Consider the following 25563-nt stretch of genomic DNA (forward strand, 5'->3'; position numbering starts at 1 on the left):
GCTGTAATGCTTTATTTTAAAACTCCATGAAGCAACTCTGATATGAGCGAAATTTTCGAGAGGGATCAAAGTGGAGTTTAAGCACGACCAAATGTGTAGCATTATGTTGCTGTCCTGCTCCAATCAATCCCAGTGCCCTTATGCTGGCTTCAATTACCCATACTTGCTAAATTTAGAAAGCCAGCTAGAAAACTCTCTCCAATCCATGAAACTATTGCAGGGAACTGATAGGCCGATGCTACTACCAGCTTGGTGTGTTCGATATCAAGGAAAAACAATTCTGGTTTCAAAGGGGACTCATCTCTGATGAAGAAATGGAAATGTTACCTTGTCAATTTTTGGCAATATTATTTTCACTTTTGGTCTCAACCGTACAGGATCCATATAAACCAATTATCAAACTGTTCTTTCTATTTTCTAGGTTATCTTTCAAGTGTACTAATAAATCCTTCGGCGGTAAGGAATCAAATGCTAGAGAATTCATTTCTATAGATACTGTTATTAAAAAATTCGATACCAGAGTCCCTCTTCCTTCAGCAAACTAATACAGTAGAATTGGTGCTTTTTTTCTCAAGATAATGTATTACTATCCTTGTCGTGCCCTATGGGAAACTACATAATATATAACCAATTACGAGGTCTTGATAGTAGCTTCATGTAGCTTTGCTTTTTCTCTTTTTTTCATCAAATATACGGCAAATCTGGCTACAAGTTATAGCTACAGTAGTTAATTCGAAAATACAAAGGCAAAAGACCTGCATGCTTTGTAAGCAGTATATAAGGCTGCAAATGAGTCGGATTGACCCATGATCCGACTCGAACTATTTTGCAGGACTCGTAAGGTTGGGTCTGGTCCTAAAATTGGATCCATTTTTATTTTTCGAGTCGGGTCTAAGTTTACTGAATTTAGACCCGATCCGATCCGACTTATTTGAAATTTGAATAATTTTGAATTTTCAATCCTACAACCCAACCCGAATTTGTAATATTATTTGGACCCGCAGGCCGCAACCCGTAAAGGTACAAACAAATTATGGAGCCAGGGATGGGTTGACCCGAACCAGACCCGACCCAAATCCGAACCAGACTCAAATTTTTTTGGTTGGGTCAGGGTTATATATGGACCTAACTCGACCCGAATGATCCGTTGAGTCAAAAATTATAGCAGTGGATCCGATCCAATCTGATCTTCTATTAAGTTGGATATGGGTCCAAAATTAGAACCCGAACAAAGAACTAGATTAGGTCTGGGTCACTCATCTGATCCGACCGACCCATTTGCACCTCTAGCTATACAATAAAATCTAGGACTTGCTATCATGCTTTAAACGACAAAAATGTCATTCAATATTAATATCCTAAAATCTAGTTGGCACTTATACATCCTTGAATGCTGATAGCTCGATAACTATTATTGTATACCTGATTGCCAGTCTGCTTACGGAATTAAACAGCGAGCTTTCGCCCACAGCTGAAGACATGATAGAGCCATCCATGGATGCTTCTAAGGACTCTATCCAGACTCCGAGGCCCACCTACGTCATGGCAAGCCAAACCCTTAATTTGTCCATATACAAAGGTGGCTGACAGAAACGTGCACGTAAGTTAGACTTCTAGTTCTTGGAAGGGCAGCTACGAAAAGATTTGGAATGGTAGGTCGGTCATTTGTTTTGCTATGGCTTGTTAACCAAAAACATTCTCTCTTCCTCCTATATATATATCTATATATTAGCATCTTTCCTTGTTGGATTTAGAGATTCTTAGCTCACCGTTCCTTGTTGGATTTGGAGGCTCTTAGTCTCATCTTTGTGTGTGTGTGTGTGAGAGAGAGAGAGAGAATGGGACCAGGAGGACCTGGGCCTGGACCAGGGCCTGGAGGGCCGCCCGGTTTCGGGCCAGGGCCTGGTGGTCCGGGTGGTGGTTTTGATGGACCGTGTGGCTGCTTATCTTCATGGTACATTTGCCTTCTCTCTCTTTCTTTTTCATTCAATTTAATGTTTTCACAGAATTTATTGTTTGTTACCTTAAAAAAAACAGAAAATTTGTTGTAGTCCTTACAATTTATCAAACATATGAGCATTTCTCAAACATATTTGGGGTACATCCACAAGGATCATGCTGTAACCTTGAAGACTTTGATCATGAGTTAGGTCTCATTTGGTTGGATGGTTGGAGAGATTTGGTTAATTGATTCACAGTGACTTTGGTATTCAGCACATCCATGAGGAACCACCATAAAGTATAGTTCTTGGCCTGTGGATCTAAGTAACATTTTTTTATTTTTGGCACATGATGATTATTTATATGGTCCTAACTCAAAGATTTATCAACATTGTGTTATCCATGGAACAATTTTGATACACATATTTATATAATACCAGAAGGTTTGTAGTAATGTATCTTAGATATTTGGTGGAAAAATCAGCTAATGCTTCTCTAAACTCTGTCAAAAAGGAGTTAAATACTAAAAAAAAAGTATATTATCTATAGATCATTATTCATATTTTTTTTTAAAAAAAAAATAAACTAACATAGGTTAGCTCATATTTTGGGGCATTAAGCATGTAGAATGCTACTTTCTCAATTTTGTTTTGATCTAATAGCTAAGTACCACCTGATTCTATATGTTTTGATGGCTTGTTGGTTTACTAAAGGTTGTGAGTTCGACCATGCTCCTAAGATATATGTATCGATCGAGTGGATTATTCTGTTCAGGTAGAGAATTTTGTTGCCATGTTTGCATCTAGCAGACTTATTCTATCGATAGGAAATGCTACCTCTTATTATGTAGCTCAAACTAGCGAACAAATTGTTTATTAACTATATTAACCTAATGAAAAATTTTTAATGCTGTTTGAGCGAAGACTGTTCTCATTTGCAATTATTTTTCCCCCACCTTTTACTTGAAGATAGATGCCTTCTGCTATTTTATCTGAGAGGGTTAATTCTCTACATAGCAAAATAATCCATAGCCATCGAATATGACCTGCTATTTCTTTGTGCTTGCAGCTTGTACTTCTTGTGTTGCTGCGGGTTGCTCCGGGATTGTTGTGGCCCATTATTTGGTGGGCCCCCAGGACCACCTGGGCCTGCATTTTGACGGCCTCTATCAAACCATTTGATGTGATCAGATGTATGATAAATATTGCAGTTGGATGTGTCATGTGTGTGCTTCACAACAATAAAGGAGTGCTTAGTGCTCACTTTTCTTGTATAAACCTTTTTTTTATTTCGAATTATTTATGTAATAATTTTGGATTTGGCATCGAATCAACTGGTCTGTAACATCTAATGGAGCACAAATTCTCAAACAGCTTACGCAATATCTTATAAATCAACTTGGCCACCATGATGATCTTCCCCCAAGCTACCTATGAGCTCGGCTAAATACCGGAGCGGCGACATAGCCAGCTTGGTTGATTCTGAACTCGAAAAAAACTGGAGCATGTTACGAGTATAATTTAATGTTATTTGATTAATGTTGAGCCCAAAAAGATTGTTTCCAATGCCTTAAACTTGTTTGAACATGATTTACTAAATAAAATCCATAAACTGAAATTTTGGAACCACAATGGGAGAATTCGAATTCAGGAGATAGAATAACAGGCAAGCAAATTTAATCCATAATTTTCTAACTAAGATACGAGGCAAAGCAAATAATTTTATTCCGGTTTCACATTACCCTAAATTTAGCTATGCTAAGTGGATGTTGGCGGCACCAATTCAAATTTCTTGCTCTTGGATAATCTGCTATTATTCTTTCTAAGATATTTTAATTTCCACTTGATTTATGGCAAAGCTGGCAAATTTTTGATCCAGCCCAGAAACCTGGCTCAATCCTCTTCGCACTGAGTTAGTTCCAGGTTACGTTGTTTAGGTAAAGCGTGCATCAAACTTTTTCTCATGAGTTAAACAAATATGGATCAAAGCTTAACCTCGCCCGGGCAGCAAGAGAAGAGTTCTATATCAATCAAGATAATTTAGGTCTTGTTGATTCATGTCCTTGAATAAGGATCATACGCATGGTTGGTTTTTTCCAATGCTCAAATAGTGGGCCACCATTTCTCAAATTCGATATGTAGCCATTGTGGCAACTTATACTACTTACCATATCTAGCTGGCTAAGAATGCCTGAACTGTTGGAAAGAGCAGCCCTACACCTAGATTCATCGTGGAGTGAGCTCGGGTACAGACAACGAAAATCATCCATGCAGGTCCATCGGACAAGCCTTTGATAGTTTTGGGCATCTATGGCTCTACATCTACTCTTATAGTGCCACAGACGGTGTTTTTCACCTAGAAGCCCCCATCTTCAAGTTTTTTCAAGATCAACTTTGATAGATGCGTGCTAGACGATGGCAGAAGGGGTGGCGCAGACTTCGTCATCAAAGGCTCAAACTTCAGAGTGGTTGTTGTGGGTGAATGACTCGACTATGATGATCGGCTGGATCCAGGAGGCACCGGTAGAATGGGTGGCTGCCATCCTTTGCTCCAGAATATTCGAGCCATGGTAGGTGGAGACGTCGTCTTTCCGGCTAAATTTATCTACAAAAAGGCCAATGAAGCTGTGGATTGGGTATCCTCGTATGTGGCTGCTCATTCTGGAGGAACCGTTTGGGTTGGTGAGAGGGAGTTGCCTATAGCACTTTGAAACTTATTATCTTTTGGCTTTTTTGGATATATTTATACTAGAAGTGTATGAGTCATCTGTTGTAGCAAAAAAAAAAAAAAAAAAACCAGAGATTTAGAATATGTTGCGGTTAAACCCAAACCAGAGGCAATCATGGTCAACCCGTTGATTGTTTCCGGGCCTTAGATTTGGAACTCGGTGCTTGGTTGGATCGAAGAGGAGTCAAAGTTTGTATGTTGCCCTAATTTGACCCAATCCAAACAAAATATAATATAATCCATTGCCACCTCTAGTTCAAGGTAATTTTCTTTCATGATTGAAGTAATAAACCAATAAACCCACAACTAAAGTGCCAGTTCAAATCTTTTGTTATTTTATTCTAGAAGTATTTGCTGACCACTTATTTATGCAACAATTTTTTCAACTAATTAAGCAGATAAAGTTAACAAGTTATTCTGTTTGACACATTTTAAACTTATGTGCCGACCACTTTTCTTGGTCGTCCGAATGCGCCACGTGGCTTTTTCTAGAAAGGGACATGTCATGCAGAAAAGGACACAAGAAGTTATTTGTCTTGGAGAAAATCTAGTATCGTAGGAAATCCCTAACTAAAAGATAGCAACTACTCAAATGTAATTTTTTACAAATGAAACTATCCTTGTTTCTCTATAAATGATCGAAGGGTCTATTAGATGGTGATCTAGCAAATCACATCAAACTGTAGAAATGGCTAAGTTTTCTACATTGGATGGGCTTTTATGCCCTCTGCTATATTGTAACTTCTACATTTGCTATGATAACTTGTAGGTTTTAGTTTTTAACTTGTTATCTTTCTTCGAACGTATTTTCAGCTTATGCCATTTTAGATGTAATCATCTAATTTCTAATGGATTTCTTCAATAATTGAGATCATCTTGTAGTCATTTAAAATCATGTTTCGATTGTGATGAAGAATTCATGAGGAGACGATGACAAATAATGAATCAATTCATGGAAAGGGCCTTGAGAATCAAATTAAAATGACTGCAATCATTTATTACATGGTGAATTCTAAATCCTCTTTGATAAGGTAAATTTAAAAAAAAACGATCAACAAGATCTTATTTGATAAGGTAAATTAAAAAACCTATCAAAAAACATACATCAGTGATAGAAATAAAATTAAATGAGTCAATAGTATTAGAAAGTTCTTAGAGCAAGATAGATCTAGACCAGATAGCGAAAATACCCCAAGTAACCAATTATCAAAGAACCAAATCTTCCAATGCTAACTTACATCTTCCAGCAAAATCAAGCCACCCGACCTCTAGAGGCTTAGCCTCAATTTTTTAGCAATATAATGTTCATTCTGAAAAACATTGCTTAGAAATATTATATTGCTGTTGCAATTGTTGATGAAAAAGAAGAACATATGCTGCCATTTTTATGCTACTCTTTGCGCATATAAGGCACGAGAGAGATTAGGTAGAAGGGACCTTTCTTTCTTTTTTTTAATTGTTACTGGTTAAACTATGTGACATTTTAAATACATATTTAATTCTCTGTAATTTTCAGGGTCAAGATTTAAATGGAGAACAATAGCTATGTTAGGTAAGAAATACCAAAGCAAGTCGCAATTTATGTCCCTGCTCGCCCATGGAGATAACCCATATAGTACATATGTTTCATATGTTAATAGGGATGGTAGTACAAAATTATTCTAGAATAACTTGATAGTCTTCATGCCAGATCACCTCAAACATTATCATTCAAGGCATTTTCTTTCAATTATCTAGTCGAAAAAAAATTAAAGCTCCGCCATTAAAGAATTCAGTAGATCTTTAGCCATTTGTTAGATTCTTTTAGAATTGATGATGCTCCTTTGCTGCCCATCACTCCAGAGAAATCTCATGAATATGAATTGATATTGTACCCCATCTTTATGTTACGTATTGTATCTTGACTCAGCCCGTTGTACCCCCAAAAAAAAATTGATGATGCATTCTTAGGTAAGACAAATTTAAAGAATTGAGGAGCCTCCAAAAAGTTTATATATAGCCAATCAAGAAGATATCTTATCAATTGCAAGTTTAGCTCATGCATCCTTTCTGAACTTGCAAAGAGTTAACAACTTTACATGAAGTAATAAGTTATAGATTTTTGATAAAAAATTATATTCAACCTAAAGAAGAAAACAAATCTAAGGCCATGTTTGGGGGAGCTTTTGGAGGGCCAAAAAGTACTTTCTGGCCCTGCAAAAGTACTTTTAGATAAAAAATAGTGTTTGGTAAAATTTTCGGAAAACTGTTTCAGCTTTTGCGGGAATCTGAAAATAGCTTTTGGAGAGAAGTTTCAATTTGGAGCTTTCCAAAAACGCTGTTTTCAGCTTTGTCAAAAAGTTATTTTTTGGACCAAAATATCCCCTTTTAAATCACACTTTTTTTTTCCAAAATCCTCATCCCGCCTTTTCCTCTCTCACCCATCCTCTCCCTCTCCCTCTCCCTCTCTATCTTCTTCTTCCTCTCAACGTCGTCGCCTCTTTTCCTTCTTCCTCTTCTCTATTTTTTCTTTTTTTTTGTTTTGGGAGCTCGTGGCTGCCCACGGTGGCAGCCACCATGCCGGCCACCACCCATGGCCGGCGACCCCTCTATATTTCAATGAAATAAAATAATAAATAAATAAAATAAATAAATAAAAAAATAATATGTGAGTAGCAAATAATCTGATCTAAATAAATAAAAACAAATATTAGTAATTATTTAACCAATTTTATCACCTAGTTAGAAAATTTGTTAGAGAGATAAATAGTCATTAGAAGGATGAAAAATTAATTTACACTAATAATATTTTATATATTTATTATTGTATTATACTATAAATATAATATTATATTACATTATATCATAATACATTGATATGTTATGTTAAATAATTTAATATTATATTAAATTATTATTCTATAATACATAATGTTATAGTATTATATTATAATAATATTATATTACATTACATTAATATTGTACTATATCATATATTTATGTATTAATACATGTTATATTTTATTATGCTCTGTTATATAATACTGATAATGTCCTTTATGGTCATTTTGTCACACAAAAATACTTTCTCAGTTTATTTACCAAACACATATTAAAGTGCCACAGTACTTCAGAAATGTAGTTACCAAACAGCAAACAGTTTTTTATAAACGCTCTGCTTCAGAGAGCTCTACTTCCAACAGCTCTATTTTCAAAAGCTCTACTATTAATAGTTCCTCCAAATAGGGCCTAAGAGCCGAATACATATCTAGCAAATATCTCTTAGCCATCAACACTCGCAACATGTTAGGATGAGGCATGAGATACTTATCCAAAACAATTGCCAATGTGTCATTTGTCCAAAGTGGGAAAAATCTTAGCTATCAGCTGCGGGTCCCACTTGCATCAGTGAGAGGGTTATCTTGGGGTTCTAATTTGAGTAAACATATAAATAAGCTAATAAGGAATGATCAGACGTGTAAGCGAGCACCACCCAGACCACATCCAACGGCCACGTGCACGTCCGGACACCGCGTCTTACGCCCTGTCGGCTCCATCAAGAAAGCGGACGCGGTTTGATGAAGCTTCTCGTCCCCCGGTGGTTGCAACGCGTCTCCCCCCCCAACCACCAGACGCATGCCTCCACGTGTTCCATCGATCATTCCCACCCGAAGTTCGTCCCTGACCTATTTTATCTACAGAAGACACGTGTCGATAGAATAGTGCTATTGCATGAGTGGGTGTACTGTAGCTGATCCATGTCGAATGCTACTCCAGCCCTATCCGACCGGTTGGGGATCTCGATCGGTGGCCCTCGTTCATCTCCGACCACTCAATGAACACCTGCCACGTGGCCCACATGCTCGCCCCATGTTATTATCCCCAGGATACCTGCACGGAATCGCTGCTCCGTCTAAATTACGGAAACACCCTCCCCTATTCCGAAAGGCTCCCGCACCCATTATTTGCAATTAGACCCGATAACTAAGGGCATTTTTGGTAACTAGAGGAAATAGTAGGCAAACGTGGACCAAGAAAAGAGGCCCATAGAATGATTAAAAAAAGGAATACTTATATCGAGTTTCACTGCAGCCAGAGATGAGCTCGACACGTGGAAGGACTTTTTGCTCTATTGTGAGCCCTCTTTATAAGCTACTATCCTCCTCCGCTCCAACCACCAAGGCAAAACAAAGAAGCTATCCCCAATAATCTCCTCTCATATCCTTCTCCCTCTTTTCTCTCTCTCTCACACACAACCATGGAGGTGGCGTTGATGGGCCGGCGGGCCGGCGTGGTGAAGCCGGAGCTCTTCGCGACCAGGAAACTTGGGCTCGTTGAATCGGGGCGGACAGGGTCCAGAGTGGACCGGATCCGATTCGATCCGGCGACCGGGAGGGGCCGGAAAGGGGCGGTTAAGATGGCTCGCAGTGGCGTCCGGTCCGAGATGGCCGTCCGGGAGGCAGAATTGAACGCCCCAAAGAAATCGGTAAACTCTTCTCTTTAATGTTTCATGTTAGATTTAAGATAACAGATCTGGTAGAGCTAAGTACTTTTTTTTATTTTTATTGGGTAATATGGAAATAAATCGTAAGAATTTGAAGTTGTTGTTGTTTGTTTGTTCATCCATCTTGTTCGAGTAAATCGCCTGTGTAACTCGATACAGAGAACAGCGTACGTATATGGAACCAACTTCTTGGTCACTACCTTCTGCTCTTTTGTACCATGGTTGAGCCCCAAAGCCTTTTTCCTTGAAATAATAAAAGTGGAAAAAATGACACCCTTTACCATCAAAAGAAAAAAAAGACGCCCTTTGTTCCGCTTCCACCAAAAAAACCAAAGGGAAAAGAAAAAAAGGCACCCGTTTGAACACGTGCATAGAAGTTTCTATATGGGTCATCCTGACTTTCGGGGTCGTGTCTACCGAAAAAATGGAATCGGGCTGCCCCGTAGAGATCTCTGTCGTTTTGCAAAAAAAAAAAAAATAAAATAAAAAAATAAAAATATATATGCAAATAATGCTTTACAAAATATTTATACAATTCCAGATTTTTAAGAAGATTCATATATAAAAAATTTTAAGTTTATTTTTTTTATTTATGCAATTTCGATATTAATTTAGAAGGTATTCATAAAAAAATTCAATATTTAGAAGAATATTTATGTAAAAATTAAAAAGATTTTTTATGTATATACATCTTCCTAAATATATAAAATTGTATGAATATTTTCTAAAATTACTATTTATATATACACTCTTATAAGCTTTTTTGTTTTACATGTTTATCAATAATCATATTTTCATTATTTTAATTTTAAATCGCTAACTTCTTAATGATATTAGACGGTATGAATATATATGCAATATATATAAGTATTTAATGAGGATATACGTATAAATATCAATTTTGAGGGAGTGTTCATGCAAATGCTAATATTTAAAAAATATATATACCTAGAAAAACCAAAAAAAAGGCACCCGTTTAAACCCTTGCATAGAAGTTTCTATGCGGACGGCTAATACCTCCCTATGGGTCATCCTGGCTTTCGGGGTCGTGTCCACCTAAAGGACGGAATCGGGATGCCCCATAGAGATCTCTATGCGTTTTGGTAACATAAACGGTCCAGATCACTTCAATTTTACCGATTACTGGAATTCTGGGGAAAAAAAATTAATTGTTCTTTTTGTTTCGGTTCAGACCGGTCCGGTTCGGCTATTCGTGGGTCTACCTCTCGACGCGGTCTCCGACTGCAACGCCGTGAACCACGCCAAGGCCATCGCGGCGGGGCTCCGCGCCCTCAAGCTCCTCGGCGCCCAAGGCGTCGAGCTCCCCGTGTGGTGGGGCGTCGCCGCTGCCGGCGAATGGTCCGCCTACCTCGCCCTCGCCGACATGGTCCGCGACGCCGGTCTCCGCCTCCGCGTCTCCCTCCACCTCCACGCCTCCCGCCGCCCGGCCTTCCCCCTCCCCGACTGGGTCTCCCGCCTCGCCGACGCCAACCCCGACCTCCTCTTCACCGACCGCTCCGGCCGCCGCCGCCAGGACTGCCTCTCCCTCGCCGTCGACAACCTCCCTGTCCTCGACGGCAAGACCCCGTTGCAAGCCTTCGAGGAGTTCTTCCGTAGTTTCCGTTCCGCCTTCTCCGATTTCATCGGCTCCACCATCACGGTAAGCAAAAAGCTTCCACCTTTGTGCGTCTTTTGATCAAAAGCCTCCACCTTTATACTCTTTCTTCATTCTTTGATGTAAAATTCGTGCTTCTCTCTCTTTGCCACCCAATTTCTTTTTCAGGACATTTCGGTGAGTCTCGGACCCAATGGCGAGCTCCGGTACCCCTCGTTCCCCCCCTCCACTGGAAGCCATCTGTTTACAGGCGTCGGAGAATTCCAATGCTACGATAAATACATGCTGGCCGATCTCAAACGGCATGCCGAGGAGTCCGGAAACCCACTGTGGGGCCTCTCTGGTCCCCATAATGCCCCGGAGTACGACCAGTCGCCGGATTCCGGCAACTTCTTCAGGGAGAATGGCGGCTCGTGGGAGACCCCCTATGGAAATTTCTTCCTCTCCTGGTACTCAGGGCAGCTCCTATCCCATGGTGATCGGATGCTCTCAACTGCATCGAAAGTGTTTGGTGATTTGCCGGTGACTCTGTCTGCAAAGGTGCCACTTTTGCCCTGGTGGCACGACACCCGGTCCCGGCCGGCTCAGCTGACTGCTGGATTCTACAACACATATGGAAGGGACGGGTACGATGCCGTCGGCGAGATGTTCGCAAGGAATTCTTGTGCAATGATCATCCCTGGAATGGACCTCTTGGGCAAGGAGCAACCTCATGGCCTGAGATCGAGCCCCGAGTCGCTGCTATCTCAGATAATGAAGGCGTGTGAGAAGCATGGGGTGAGGGTTTCCGGGGAGAATTCTTCGCTTGATGGCATCGGCGTAGAAGGTTTTAGAAGAATTAAGGAAATTCTATCTGCAGAGAATTCAAGTGTCGATTCTTTTACGTATCACAGAATGGGCGCTTTCTTCTTCTCGCCAGAGCATTGGCCTCTGTTTATGGAGTTCGTAAGGAGCATGGCCCAGTCAGAGATGGATTCTGATGATTTGCCAAGCAACAAGGAGGAGAAGTTATCCCTATCGGTGGATCGAGAGATGCAAGCAGCTTAAGGGTACTGCTCTGTGCACTGTTAATATATGTATTGAGTAGTAGGGATATGCGGAATTACTGAAATAGGCTGATAATATCATTGGTAGAGATACGTAAGCATAGGCCCGGCCTGAGTCATGCTCGGCGTGTGCTACAGACCTGCTCAGTTATATTGGAGGGTGACTTAGCCACTGTGATCAACTGGATCTAGGATGGCCCGAGTGGCGGTGGAGGGGGACACTCCTGCTTTAGAATATTTGGACTATGGTGAGTGATGAAGTGGCCTTTCGGACTAAGCATGTATTTAGACAGGCCAACGAAACTGCAGATTGGGTGGCTTTTTACGTGGCTTGTCGTTCCGGAGATACCTTAGGGGCCGAGGAGGAGGAGGAGTTGTCCAGAACACTTTGAAATTTATTGTTATCTGATTTTATTGGATGTATCCGTGCTAGAACTGTATGAAGCGTCCGTTTTTAGCACCAAAAAAAAGAAAAAAGAAAGAAAAGAAAAGAAAAAAAAAATAGAGATATGTAGCACAAACTTGTCATCTGCTGCTAAATTTTTGAGGCATCTAGATTTATATCGTGCATCTAGATATATATGTGAGCTGCCATTTTATGTTGTACAATGAGTTTGAGCTGTTGATTATATAATATTTTGGGAAGTATATGTTATGTTTAAAAAACAAGTTGCTTCCTTCTTGAAGATGTTGTTTGGTTGCTGCTTAGTTTTATGAAGGAAAACCCATGATGAATTCAACAACCATGAGAAACATGATGGTCTTAGTTCAGAAAAACTGGCTTATATTTGGCAAAACATTTTTTTTTTATAAGTTACAATAAGAGTTTCAGTCTTAATATGTGATGTTGTAAGTATATTGATGATTATGATCGTGTTTATTGGAAGGATCCCTGAGATGAGAGAGAATCTACATAATGATAAATTAGATTAGAAAAGGCCCCAGATTAACTGATGTTGATAGAGCAGCCCAATCTTTTGAATTAGATGTGGAATCTACGGATAGACACAGAAGAGAGGTGTACAGCTTCATTTGAAGTTATTTATCTAGTCAGGCTTTCCCTTGTGAATTAACATAACTAACAAGGAGATATTTATCAGGCTCAGCAATTCTATGATGGACCACACTACAATAGAAATAGCTTTAAGCTTTATAATAATAACATGGCAATAATGATGTTCAAGGAGACAGAGTTGCACCTTGGAGCTTTGTTCTTCAACTTCAACTTTCCCTCCTTTCGGCCGGACAAAGGCCCTGACAAGTTGTCTGCGCGGGATGACTTGGATCTGAAGAACCATATCACTGGTAATGAATCAAGGCTGCTGAGAGGGAGAATGAGAAATTGGGAACCACTCTTGGGTAGTGTTTAGTTCACGGTTGGAATCAGAATCAGAATCGCAATATAGCCATATCTCCCAACATATTTGATTCATGACCAAATTTAAAATAGAATTTGAATACTATGGAAGGGTAGGGATTAAGTTTTAAGAAATTGGGCACATTCTCATTCCGCTCTAGAGTCAAAATGAAAATGGGACTCCCTCCAACCAAATGGCCGAAATGAAAGTCACTCATTCCCATTCACATTCACATTTCAGAGTCTCAACTTTTCCCAACTAAACATGCCTCTGATTCTATTGCAAAAGTAGAGATAGAGAACATGACATTCTTCTAGGACCTCTGTTCACTTAACAGAATATGTGCGAGGACGAGCAACCATGCACTATTTAAGTACACTAAATTGCATATAATCCTGTGTACAATACCTTTTGTTCGTATGAAACAAGATATGAACTCAATCGATGTGCATGAGTGACAGATATCCCCATAATCCCAACAATGTAAAATCTTACCGAGACTACCATTAACTATAGAGAGTACACAAGCAGACAATATGAATGCATAAAATTTTGTGTAGATGTTGAAACTGGAATTCAGCAGGTGTAGCTCCTAAATCTTGGAATATGTCGTTGTGATCCTGTGAATACCATATAAAATGGCATGGAATCCTTAATCAGAAATTTTGTTGATAAAGAATATATGAAATAAGAATAAATTTTGCAGCGGCCAAAAGGGAAAAGGTATATAAACCTCTTTCAGGGTTCTGTTTGATGCCTCACCATCTTCTGTGGTATATCTTCCACATGAGTGGGAATGGATTGGGAACCAAGTAAGATGTAAAAGTGGGACAGATTGGGGGAGGTTGTGGATCATGCACATCTAAGATTTCCAATATACTAGAAATCATCTCACCCTTTACTCATATTCCCTCTTCTCTCTTCCTCCGCTGCTCAAAATTATTACATTTTTGTGGTAAATTCAAAGAAAAATGCCACCTTTCAAAAATGAACTCGGAACCTTTCTTTCGTGCATGCACTATAAGTGGTACCAAGAGAGGACTAAAGAGTCAAGCCCTACTGGCAAATGATTACAGTTGAAGGAGTAATACTATACTTAAAATGAAATACGAAGAACCAATGTCCAAGATAAGAAAATCCTTAGCTAAAGAGGTTCTTTTATCTGCAAGGGCAATGGCCTAACTCCCGCATAAGAAACAATTCTTAGCAAACCCATGGAAGGGGAGTTTGCAGGGACTGAAAGAGGATGTAAACACAACAAACTCCAAGAAATTAGGATAATGAATTCGAACAAAAAGATGATTCTGCCTACTTGTGTAGGAATTATGAGTTCACTCTCTCCTTCCAACCCTTTGCTAATCCCTTCAAATTTTTCTTAATCAACATACATGGTGATAATTTTAAAATTTTCCGCAGAAAATCTAGTATGTTGGATGACCATGTACATGATACTTCATTTCAGGTACAAAAAGCTGAGACCAAATGGTTTTAAAGCTCTATCGACACAGAATTTTTTAGTAAACATGTAGAAATATATTATATAACCTAAATATCATAGTTTTGAATAGAAAAGGAAAATTACTAAATAAAGCCTGGTACAAGTGAAATACTCAAAAGATAATTAAAGTGCAAAACAGAACTAAAATTTTCTCCACCCAAAGCATAATATACTATTAGATGGAAACCATTTCATACTATTTTTCAAATATCATATTCAAAAGTAAAATACTGAATCTGAAAATTTCTGCTCCATTTTCTCCCAAAAAAAGAAAGCAATTTGCACCACTTCTAACCTGGCTTAGATGTGGGACCATTCTCCCCCAATTAAGCCCAAGCAAGCAAGAAACAGATTTCACCTTTTGGATGTCGTTATAAGCTGGAAGAATTTAAATGCCCCAAAGTGCTCTCTGAATTTGTGGATATCTGCAATCATCACGTTCCATAACAGCATTCAAATTTCCCAGTTCCACTTTGATAATCCAATCCTTGGCTGGGGGATTCATCAGCCACAGAAACAGACTCACTTCCACTACAAGCTGAGCCATCAGTCGTATGTGGCGTCATCATATTCCACTCTGAATGTTAGCATTTTAGAGAACAAGGTATCACCACCATCCTAGTCACTCTATATGGATACTGCAATGAGAGCATTTGAGAGCAGAGATCTTTTGGCACTTCATCAGATTGCCCTTCATTTCTCCTGCCTTTGAAACAGAGTCAGAATTCTAGAAAAGATTCTAACATGGTGAATTGAACCTTCTCAGGCGATAAAGGCCCATTAAAGGCCACCGTGACTGTCAGTTTTACATATCCAATAAAAATCATCAAGCCAATTTTCGGTAGTCCAAACTCCAAAGTATAGCTCAAGGTTCAGCAGATTTTTCCTAAACATGGCCAATAAAGTGAGGATGGAAACAATCTGATATAAAATTATCAACATGCTTTATTATTATGAAAAAAAAAAAATCAAGGTTAGTCTGCGAGGAGAGAACATCTCAAATTGTCCCTCTATACAACGTAAAAACTGTCTTTTGTAACCTAATATATTTTCTCTGGTGCAAAACCATCAGAATAGAGAGATATACATGATGCATTTTATCTTTTATCCTCGGGAAAGAGTAGTTTTCTATTGCATTTGATATCACAGATTGTAGCATCCAGCTCCAAAGCAGCTGTGCTTGTCTTTGCTTTTCGTTCCGTCTCTCATGGGTGCAACAGGTATCCAAGGGCCACACCAACTATTGTCATGAAAACCAGAAACAAAAAGGGAAAACCAACCTGAGTCCCTGCCATACACTTCCTTCTGAACAATATCTGAAATTAGACACCAAGATATCAGAGACCCATTACATTCTATAAGAGAATGGTTTCCACAAGAAGGTACTGACAAACTGAATAAAGAGGACGAAATCATACTAGGACATAAATAAGAATGCTAGTCTGAGTGAATGACCAGCCACTACATAAATGTTTGATTCTCAAAGGTGCATAAAGATATCAAATATGCAAAGATAAATTATGTAAGGCAGGAAATCATCAAGCAACTGCACAGCAATGTGTGCACTAATTTATTCATGAGCTACTTGAACTTGATGTAACAAAATGGTTGCTGCTCATCTAATTGGAAGGTCTAAAGAAATTAGAGGCACAAGAAGCAATTCAAGCATACAAAATAGTCCCCTTTTTTGGGTGGACGTGGGGAGTGCAGAAGAAGCCTCATGAAGAAAAGGTTCTATTCTTCGTTATTGCAATGCTCTATAGACTACTGCATAAGCAAGGCTTAGAAAAGTGTCAATCAGAGCAGTTATATAGTTTAAAAGGAATAGAATTAGAGTTTAGAAATTAATTGGTTTTCCCTGATTTCCCAGTCAAATAAGATGCAAATTTCTGAACTAGAAAACAGTAGTGTTACAAGAGATAAAAATTTGCTTCTAAATAAAATAAGACTCACTATTTCTTGTTGCAACTTTTCCCTCTCTTGAATGGCTGCACCATTCTCTTCTTTCAGCCTTGTGACTGTATTTTCAGCCTGGAAAATTACCCATTTCTCTTATACTTCAAAGATTATCCTTTGAATAACAAAGTATATTTCAATGAAGAAGTGCGGCAGAATTTGACAATAGATTTATAAAAGAAAAAACGATAAATCACTTGCACCTACTGTGACCTGCTCCCTCGATTTATGTGCAATACAGCAGTTCTATCAATAACATACAGAAAAGCCTATTTTAACTAACAATATGTTCTATGCCATGCTAGATCGTGGAGAAGAATTATATGGACTTGGAAGCAGGTTACGTCTGAAATCTAAACAAAACCTTTAAGAAAAAGTTTGTATGCTCAAATGGAAGAGCAGACATTACAACATCATTTCCATTTCTCAGTATCACCAGAGAGCAACTGTGTTCACTTATTATTATGATACTTGCTACCATATGTTATCTATACCTAAACTTAGAAAGCATAAATCTGGAACCGCAGATCCCCAATTTGAGCAAGAATCCTGATTACAGCATGTGATGGGCCAATGATAAAGGTAAGCATGGGGGTGCAGAAAAGATCCAAGAAAGTGGCATTAAGAATAAAAGTATCAAAGACTACAAGCTAGGCCAAAACTCAAGTCATATGTATAAAAACTGACCTCATTTAGTTTCACTTCAAGAACGTTCAGCTTCAACTTTAGATCCTCAACATCCTTGGCAACCTGAAAATAATATGAATGGACAATTGAAAAGAGATGTTTCACAAAACGAATATAGAGATTATGGTGTCCATATTATCTATGTACAAAAAAATTAAAAAGCACTGTTTCTAAGACTGATCATTCAAAAACTAATATGGAGAACCAAACTGATTATGTCTTCTCAATAGAATGCATTTCATTATCCAGTAGGCTCTTTATTAATTTCATATAAATAATGATAAAATTGCAGCAAAATATAAGGTGCAGTACCTTAGGGTCATAGCAAAACATAAAATGACATGATGTGAAGCTGGAACAAAATCTCTTACATGAAATGGGTGAAGATTCTCGACACCATTCATTTCTTGATTGGTTGAAACAGGAGTTTCTTTCAAATTAGGTGCTTCGTAAACTGGCTCCTGCTTTAAAGCTCCATTAATTGGTTGCGGTACTGGAAAATGAGGTGGGCTAACCAGAATGACTCTCATTTTGTTCTCTTCAATATATCTGCCATTTGCTTTAGAAAACTGAACCAGGAAAATGAAGAGGATTATAGAAGGAGAAAACAAAAAGTCAACATTCAGGGCAACAATATATACTCACAGAGCTCGGCATAATTTCCTCATCCATGGTGCCATATGAAACAACTGTACTCTGAACTAGGAACTTATCTCTTAACTGCATATCAGGAGGAGCTGCCTTTTGAGCTTGCATGGTAACTAGATTGAGATTGAATCAGCAACACAGAGATCAGCTAAAAAGAAAGTAACTAATACTAATAAGAAATCTAAGAGATAAATTTAAAGCACCAAGCACAGTTGCCATAATATGATCCTACACAGTGATATTAACTCCTAGGTTTGTTTCAGTTAGAAACACTGAAGGCCAACAAAAAGAATTCAATAATGAATGCAGAATCTAGGTGATAAAACTAAAATGTGATGCACAATAACCATTATTGTGTTCGTATAGCGGCATTGACTTTTAGGTTCATTTTAGTTGGGAATGGTGACAATGAGAATCAAAAGTCGCATTTCTGGCATCAAATTTGTTCTGAGGAAATTCACATGATGAACTAACATGATCTTCCATACCACAGAAAGAGCCCATTTGCACATTGAGTGCGCTCCTCTCCTCTCTTAGTCTTCACATTAGCATTCTTTTTTCATACTACTATATATCACTATTCTATCTCCACTGTTCTACCATAATTTCTACTCTTTGGCTTGCATATCATATAATTTCAAAGCCAGCTAGTAGATGAGCTCTTTTGCTGATTTTACTTCCACAGAGTGATTTCCAGGGATAAAATATCTATTAAATGAATTAACTTAAACAAAAGAAACGGCTCAGAATAGTCCACTAACAAGACTACCTTCATGGTGATACTAAGGAGAGAAGCATCTAAGTTGTCATAGGAGTGCACATGAATATTGATGTATGGTTAATTTAGATGCACAAATCATGACATAGTTTTATGATATAATGAAGCCACGGAATAGCCTTTGAGAAATCAAAGAAGAAGGATGCAATAAAAGTGATATATTTAACAAACAAAAATCTGGCTTGAGTTTTTTTTTTGCCTTCGAATGTTTAACAAGGTCTTGCAGAAACTTATGCTGCACTCATGAAGTACTTGATGGACTGAATCTCTACAAACATTTAACAAGTGATACACACTCAGAGAAATTATATGAAAAGAAATAGACTGGCCACATCCATAGCTTGTTTGAGGAAGTGCAACCATCTATTCTTACAAGTGATACCTTGAAAGTACAATTATGCTCATGAATGCCACGTCTACCTGTTTTCCCTTACCTATTTGAATACCTGGTGATAAGTCCGTATAACTCTTGATCATGGTAAGTCATTTAGTAAATGCAGAATTCAGAATTGTCATGGTGATTGTGATTCCAGTGTAGCCAGAGGCCCAAGTAATATCTGCACAGTTGTAGATGTTTTTTGACACAGTGGAGTCAAATTTCAGGACTACTTTCAAAAGCCAACATGGGCCAGGACTACTTTCGAAAGCCAACATGGGCCAATCATGATATTGTCGCCTATCTCCCCCGGGCAACGATTGTTTTTTATCTTCTTTTTGTTGAATGCTCACTCCAAGTGTGCTGCTTTTCCTCAGACAACAAAAGGGTCATAAATGCAACAACCTTTGATATCATCAAAAGTTCATGATTGCTATTGTTACCTTTTTCAAGAAAATTCCTTTTTCATCTTACAATATTTTAGAAGTTAGTTAACTTTAACACCCTATTAACTACTTAAGACTTAGTAGCTCTCCTGCCATAGCAAGAATAAGGATCTGGAGGGTCCTGTAGTTCCTACTATAAAATGGAAAACTAAACATGTGTTACTACTCATCCAATCACTAATTTACTTCCTTGAGTAGCTTCAATTCAGGTTATCATTAGTTTGATTGTTCCTTGTCCTCCCAACTTTATCCTTAAATCTTTGGTTGAAGCCTTTCTCATGATGGTTGGAAGCATCACAATGCAAGGACAACACAGATTTCTCTCCATGAAAATAACAATTATCAAGTCATTCCTCTTCCTAAAGGGAAATAATTAATGCATATAGGTAGGTCCATGAAGTATAATGATAACAAAACCCAAACTAGGCATCACGTAACATGCATATGGACCTAACTGATTTAATACCTCTCCGCTGGATGACTTAACTCCCTTTCCATTACCACATCTCTTGCAGCCATTCTGAAGGATGAGATCTACCAAGAAGTTAAAAATAACTTTCTTTCCCAAATATATAAAAGAAGATGTATATGCATCAACACAGGATTTACTGCTGAATAGAGAAGAACTCAAAACTAAAAAGGGTGCATTTATGGCCTTGAACAGACACTAGGGCCCGATTTCACAAATCCAGCAGAGTTTTGTAGAATATGAACTTATAAGAAATTGTATTAACATTGTAAGGAAGAGCTCTCCTTGTTTATTACATTATATGATTGGAAGCAACGCCTTAAGTTGCAGAACTGAAATTCCTGAGACACCATGTTCATGGAAAAAGACCTTCTTTGATCTGCATATTTCCTTCAAGTAGTAGTAATGTCAATATGAAATAAACCTTTTTGTAACAATTGCTTATCGATCAAGTTCCACAAGTCTTTGATCTGCATATTTCCTTCAAGTAGTAGTAATGTCAATATGAAATAAACCTTTTTGTAAAGAGTGCTTATCGATCAAGTTCCACAAGCAGGACTACGTGGAAGTGACCCTGTAAGGGACCAATTCAAATTCACTACTAACCAATTAGAACTGCTGGCAAATCCTAGACCATGCAGCCGAGTAGTTAGCGAACTGATTAAACTTAAAGATTAGATGACCTGGTTTTTATTTGAAGCCAATGCCATCTATAATTTATGCCTCGATCTTTTAATTAGGTTCTAAGTACCACCTTCATTGTTGTTTAGTTCCTCCTTCTCAATCACATTCTCTCCTCTATATAGAAATGCATATAATGAGATTTCTGCAGGGTTTACATGAGATTAGCTACACCATTCAAGGCTTCTCATTTGAGTCACCAGAAGCAATATTCTTGCAGCCATTGTGTTGATTCGAAATGAAGAATAGTATTACAAAGTCAATGAGGGAGCTTTACTTACAAGATGTAAAAATCATAAAAATATATGACAAGTCAGTAGAATTTGAGGATATAAGATTTCGATGATCAGCATACATGTGAAGCAAAATGACATTATATAATTTGAGGATTAGGCAAGTATGCAACTTGATGCCGCATCTCTTTTATTAAACAAACAGCAACGTGCTAATAGCAATTGTATATATGTATAGCTACCTGTAAAATCACATGTTGATCTTGGTAGAATGACACCTGTGTTTGGTCGCACACAGTATCTCTTGGGTGATGTAGTTTTGACCTAGTAGATGCATCATAGTCCAATCAGTCACTATTATGATTCAATCTAATATATAATGACAGAGCCAGAATGGAGGATCAACATTTCATGGTACTAAGTGATTCCCAAATGAAAAATAAATTGAGACTACATTTTTTTCATGTATATGGTTGGCAGCGAGGGGGAAAATTTGAGTGCAAAAGGCATTTTAGTGATCAATGATAATAGTGAAAAAATGAACAGAACTAAGAACAGAAATTTAGGAAGGCATAGGTGACCATGGACAACTAGCATAAGCAATTCAAAAATTAGTTACTCGTGCTACCGAAAGACAGATCCAGAAATAACACCAGAAACCTGCCCTAATGAATGATCTTAAAAATCCATGGGAATAATCACAAAGCTCTTGTAAGCACATAATTTTTCAAGAGGCAACAAAGCAGAATTTGCAACCCCTAAACCACTGCTCTTTATAAGCAGCCACATTATGAATAAAACACATGCAAGAAAAAAAAAAAGCAAGAAGCACTAACTTTGAAGGCAACGTAATCATCGGTTTTATTGACAAGATGTACCGAACACGAACTCTGCTTCTTCAACTCAACTGACAGAAAGAAAGACATTACAATCTGTAAGACTCCTGCCCGTATCCAAATCAGAAAAGAGACATATACAAACCTATGACAATGAAACCTATGATAAGGTACAACAATAATAATAAAAGGAGAAATGAGAAATCATATATACTGCTATATTTATACAAACAACAGAGGAAGCATATCAAATTAACAAAAATTATGGGAGAAATTTATGCTCTGTAACACAACAAATTATCAGATGAAAAATCATAGCAGGCAACCAAAAAATCAAGGCAACAGATTATCAGAAAATGACAAATGATATTGGGATCAGACAGAACTTCTTATCAGAATCACATGGACTCAAGTAGCTAGTTGTGGTCTAAAACAAGAGTGGTGGAATATTCTCCAAGCTATGTCAAAGGATCAGAATGCCAGTTCATGTCATACAATATCCTAGGAGACATATTATGTCAGCAAGCTATGCACACAATAAAAGGATGTGTGCCTTTGTCACATTAATGTTAGCTTGTATCACTGCCTATCAGTCTACACCGGTGCTTTTCATGTCAAATGTAGCTGATACATGCCAATAGTTACTACTCCATACTTGGTTCCCCCTTTTAAATTCATCCAAAAAACCTTGGTTCTCTTAGTGACAATCTACAGTTCTTTTCCTGTCAATTTTTATATTGTTAATCTTGGGGATATAAAAGGTCATCAAAGGCAAAAAATCAAGGTGACCAATTATTCCCCATTTTCTTTTCTTTCAAAACTTTCTTTTTTGGCTTTAGAATTGAATCAAATGTTAAAATCAGATAACTATCACATAAGAGGAACCATGTTTGATCCTCCCGAAGACATTCAAAGAGCATGAGGCTATTAGATAGGGTCTTCAGGTGAGGTATGATCCATCAAAAACTTTTCGGCTAGCCTTTTAGGTGAGGTCCTTGGTTGTTACAATTATACCCTTACATTTCCTTCTTACTTGGTGACATTCCGAAAGGTACATCATATATTTCTACATTGTTCATTTACTCATTCTTTCTCATGGTTTGTGCTGGGAAAATTGCATGTGATCCTAGTCCATTAATCTACTTTTCCCATCAAAAGAACAGAAAAGACCATGCATATATTTGATATTAAGAATTAACTAACTTATATGAAATTATTCATCATAGACTTGCTCCATTATTGATTCTGAAACATTTCGATAATCTTAGAAAATGTATATAGTTTTCACCCATTTCCTCTTCTCAAACAAAAATCTTGACACCATCCAAGTACCACAATAGGCAAGTAGCATTACAAGCATGTCCATGTTCGGGTCCTCTAATCCCCCGGCGTCCGTTCAGGCGGGTCACACATCAGTTAGTGGGTCCCAGCGGAGAATCAACAGCGGGACAACACGATCAGATGGTAAGTGTTGGAATATATTCCAGTGTCATCAGATTCAGCTATATATTTCCAAAAAAGACAGAATCAAAGTGGATACTTTTCCGTACGCTACCTATTAAAAACAATAATAAAAAAAAATAGCAGCTATGCGTATCCTTTGGAGCATCTACGATGTTCCATGTTATAAAAATAAACGATCGGTTTTCAAAGCTCACGAGACTACTTCGATTCTTCTACCAACTTACAGGTGAACTTCAGTTCCGGTGGTTCGATTTCCAGAAGCACTTGGCCCATCCCTCGTTTTACGTTCTCTCTGCGATCACCAAACTCCTTCGATCTATAAATCCAGAAGACACACACAAAAAAAAGATAGAAACCAAATCAAACACCAAACTTCTACCAGAAACTAAACAAATCAAGTGGGGTGGGAGATCGACAACAACTTACTTCCGAATGGTAACTAGACTTCCCTCACGGAACGATGGAAAAAAAGAATCCAACTTCGTCTCCAATAAAATCACCGACCAAGAGAAGGGAATTTTAATTTGGTAGCGAAATAGGATGAGACGTGGAACCCTAGGCCTCAGCACAACTGTAACTGAGATGTTGCCGAAAGAATTTATTAAGACAGAGAAGAAAGAAATAATTTCGAGAGAGAGAGAGAGGGGAGGGGAGGGGGGTGGAGGCTGGGAGGGAGTAAAAGCTAGACCGACTCGGCAGTTCCCCGGATAGCACTTAAATGAAAAAGATCGGCTGTGTGGAATAGTATTCCAAACAGCGTCGTAGGGGACTAAACTGCAGGCTGCGATTTGTAGGAGACGAAGAGGTTTACGTGTCAACTGATGGTTGGTTTCTAGAAAGTATGGTCATGGAGGTTGAGTAGACGTTTTGTTCCTTTATTTTGACGCGTAAGGATAAAAGTATTTATGACAATGGCTAAAAGTTTTTTTTCTGCTCGCGAAAGACTTCTGAAAAGATGTCAGAATTATTTTAAATGCTTATATTCTCACCCGTTTATTAATTATTATTGATGAAAGGTTTACAATGGATGGTTTTTTTTTTTTTTTTTTTTTTTACTGCAAGACGGTCTAGTCTGGTGTGAATCTATTTAAAAATAACAATCAAAACAATGATACCCACCTACACCATTATTGCTTTCTAAATCCAGCCAATTATCATAGCCCAATCATTTTAAAATACTGACTGTGTTAGCCTATAAAACAAGCCATATTTGGCACATACCGGCCTAAATTATTTTTAATTTTATTCTAAAATAGAAATATCGAAAATCTGATATCTACCGGTAACAATTATTTTAGGGCTCGGCTTCTGATGGTGAAATTTGCACCATCTTTTCTGCCACCAAGTAGCACTCATCCTCTGATATGTTTCGGCCCATGATAAGAATTGCTTGCAAATCGACAAAAGAAAACAAATGATGGGCGAAAATATGATCCACTTGTCTTTTTCCACTGGTGGGACTGGTGGATATGGTTGAGAAGTCGGCGGCAGCGACAGCATGAAACTTGATGTTTTGTTGTCCCTCCCGGCGCCACCGGCACCATCCATATCAACAGAATTTTACCAATAAGGCGAGCTAGGGCACGTGTTGAGTGTTGCTAGGTTTTGTCTTTAAGCGTGGGAACATATTAAGCTAAGTTGGCTTAGGAGGAGCAAAATTTGATGTACGGACTGTTGGGGGTGAGGTGGCGGTGTACGTTGCGCAGGCTGGTGAGCTGTCGCACCGGCCGCGTCGCGTTGCTCGCCTCCTCGGGAAGCGAAGCAACCGGTTCCAGCGGACGTTATTATTTCCATATGACCGTTATGCCCCTATTTCCATATGACCGGTTTGGATCTCGTATTTATATCATATATTCCACACTTGCGATTCTCTTCCCATGCGGACAACTATTAATTTTTTTAAAATATATAGAATTTTTTTTAATTTATAATACTAATTTTATCCATATGCACATCTAATTATATGTGCCTGATTTTAATTAAAAATAATTTCTAATCTACAAAAGTTTTAATTAAAAAAATAACTTTTTTTTCATGAGCGTTGGAATTGAGCATGTGGAAAAGAGATTATAGGGTATTTTTTTTTATTCATTTTATTAGAGTCCTTGAGAAGCTCACGTAGCTTTTTAAGCCAGGAGAGGAGATTTGTGTTAATTATAAAATAATTTTTCCTCAAAATTTTAATAAAAATTTTCAAATCTTTCTCTAAAAGAGTTTTGTCCCACCTAAAGAAATGAGAGTGCAGGTGGATGGGTTGGACAACTCCATTGGATTTGTGTTCTTGGGATGAGAAGGAATTGAAGATATGTGATTTGATTATA

At 38.1% G+C, this 25563-nt stretch overlaps 2 protein-coding genes and 1 long non-coding RNA gene across 6 annotated transcripts; 2 read left to right on the forward strand and 1 right to left on the reverse strand.

Moving 5' to 3' along the window:
* Positions 1 to 1716: 1716 nt before the first annotated feature.
* Positions 1717 to 3338, forward strand: LOC103711722. The gene is made up of 2 exons (XR_604819.3): positions 1717 to 1954; positions 3010 to 3338. It is a non-coding gene; the product is annotated as an uncharacterized LOC103711722 (long non-coding RNA).
* A 5402-nt stretch (positions 3339 to 8740) lies between these two features.
* Positions 8741 to 12498, forward strand: LOC103711721 (inactive beta-amylase 9). The gene is made up of 3 exons (XM_008797980.4): positions 8741 to 9133; positions 10344 to 10811; positions 10935 to 12498. Exons 1-3 carry the CDS (start codon positions 8906 to 8908, stop codon positions 11811 to 11813), a joined length of 1575 nt encoding a protein of 524 aa, XP_008796202.1. The 5' UTR covers positions 8741 to 8905; the 3' UTR covers positions 11814 to 12498.
* A 3092-nt stretch (positions 12499 to 15590) lies between these two features.
* LOC103711720 (vesicle-associated protein 1-2-like) lies at positions 15591 to 23925 on the reverse strand. Of its 4 annotated transcripts, XM_008797977.4 has the most exons (10): positions 23669 to 23925; positions 23467 to 23566; positions 23111 to 23280; positions 21779 to 21849; positions 21185 to 21266; positions 17957 to 18072; positions 17683 to 17880; positions 17312 to 17374; positions 16622 to 16699; positions 15591 to 15984 (listed from the first exon to the last, which is right to left on the reverse strand). In XM_008797977.4, exons 3-10 carry the CDS (start codon positions 23142 to 23144, stop codon positions 15874 to 15876), a joined length of 753 nt encoding a protein of 250 aa, XP_008796199.1. In that variant the 5' UTR covers positions 23145 to 23280; positions 23467 to 23566; positions 23669 to 23925; the 3' UTR covers positions 15591 to 15873. The 4 variants fall into 4 exon arrangements, with proteins under 4 accessions (XP_008796199.1, XP_008796198.1, XP_008796197.1 ...); XM_008797976.4 differs by lacking the exon at positions 23111 to 23280 and having other exon boundaries at positions 23467 to 23558; XM_008797975.4 differs by lacking the exon at positions 23111 to 23280.
* Positions 23926 to 25563: the final 1638 nt, after the last annotated feature.

Source organism: Phoenix dactylifera, chromosome 13, assembly GCF_009389715.1.
Source record: "Phoenix dactylifera cultivar Barhee BC4 chromosome 13, palm_55x_up_171113_PBpolish2nd_filt_p, whole genome shotgun sequence".
NCBI lineage: Eukaryota > Viridiplantae > Streptophyta > Magnoliopsida > Arecales > Arecaceae > Phoenix > Phoenix dactylifera.

Coding starts and splice junctions, on each gene's coding strand:
- LOC103711721 (XM_008797980.4), top strand. CDS start 8,906: ATGGAGGTGGCGTTGATGGGCCGGCGGGCCGGCGTGGTGAAGCCGGAG. Junction 9,134..10,343: donor TGAACGCCCCAAAGAAATCG/GTAAACTCTTCT, acceptor GTTTCGGTTCAG/ACCGGTCCGGTTCGGCTATT. Junction 10,812..10,934: donor TCATCGGCTCCACCATCACG/GTAAGCAAAAAG, acceptor TTTCTTTTTCAG/GACATTTCGGTGAGTCTCGG.
- LOC103711720 (XM_008797976.4), bottom strand. CDS start 23,515: ATGGGCCAAGTGCTTCTGGAAATCGAACCACCGGAACTGAAGTTCACC. Junction 17,881..17,956: donor AGGAAATTATGCCGAGCTCT/GTGAGTATATAT, acceptor TTCCTGGTTCAG/TTTTCTAAAGCAAATGGCAG. Junction 15,985..16,621: donor AAAAGTTGCAACAAGAAATA/GTGAGTCTTATT, acceptor GTCTAATTTCAG/ATATTGTTCAGAAGGAAGTG.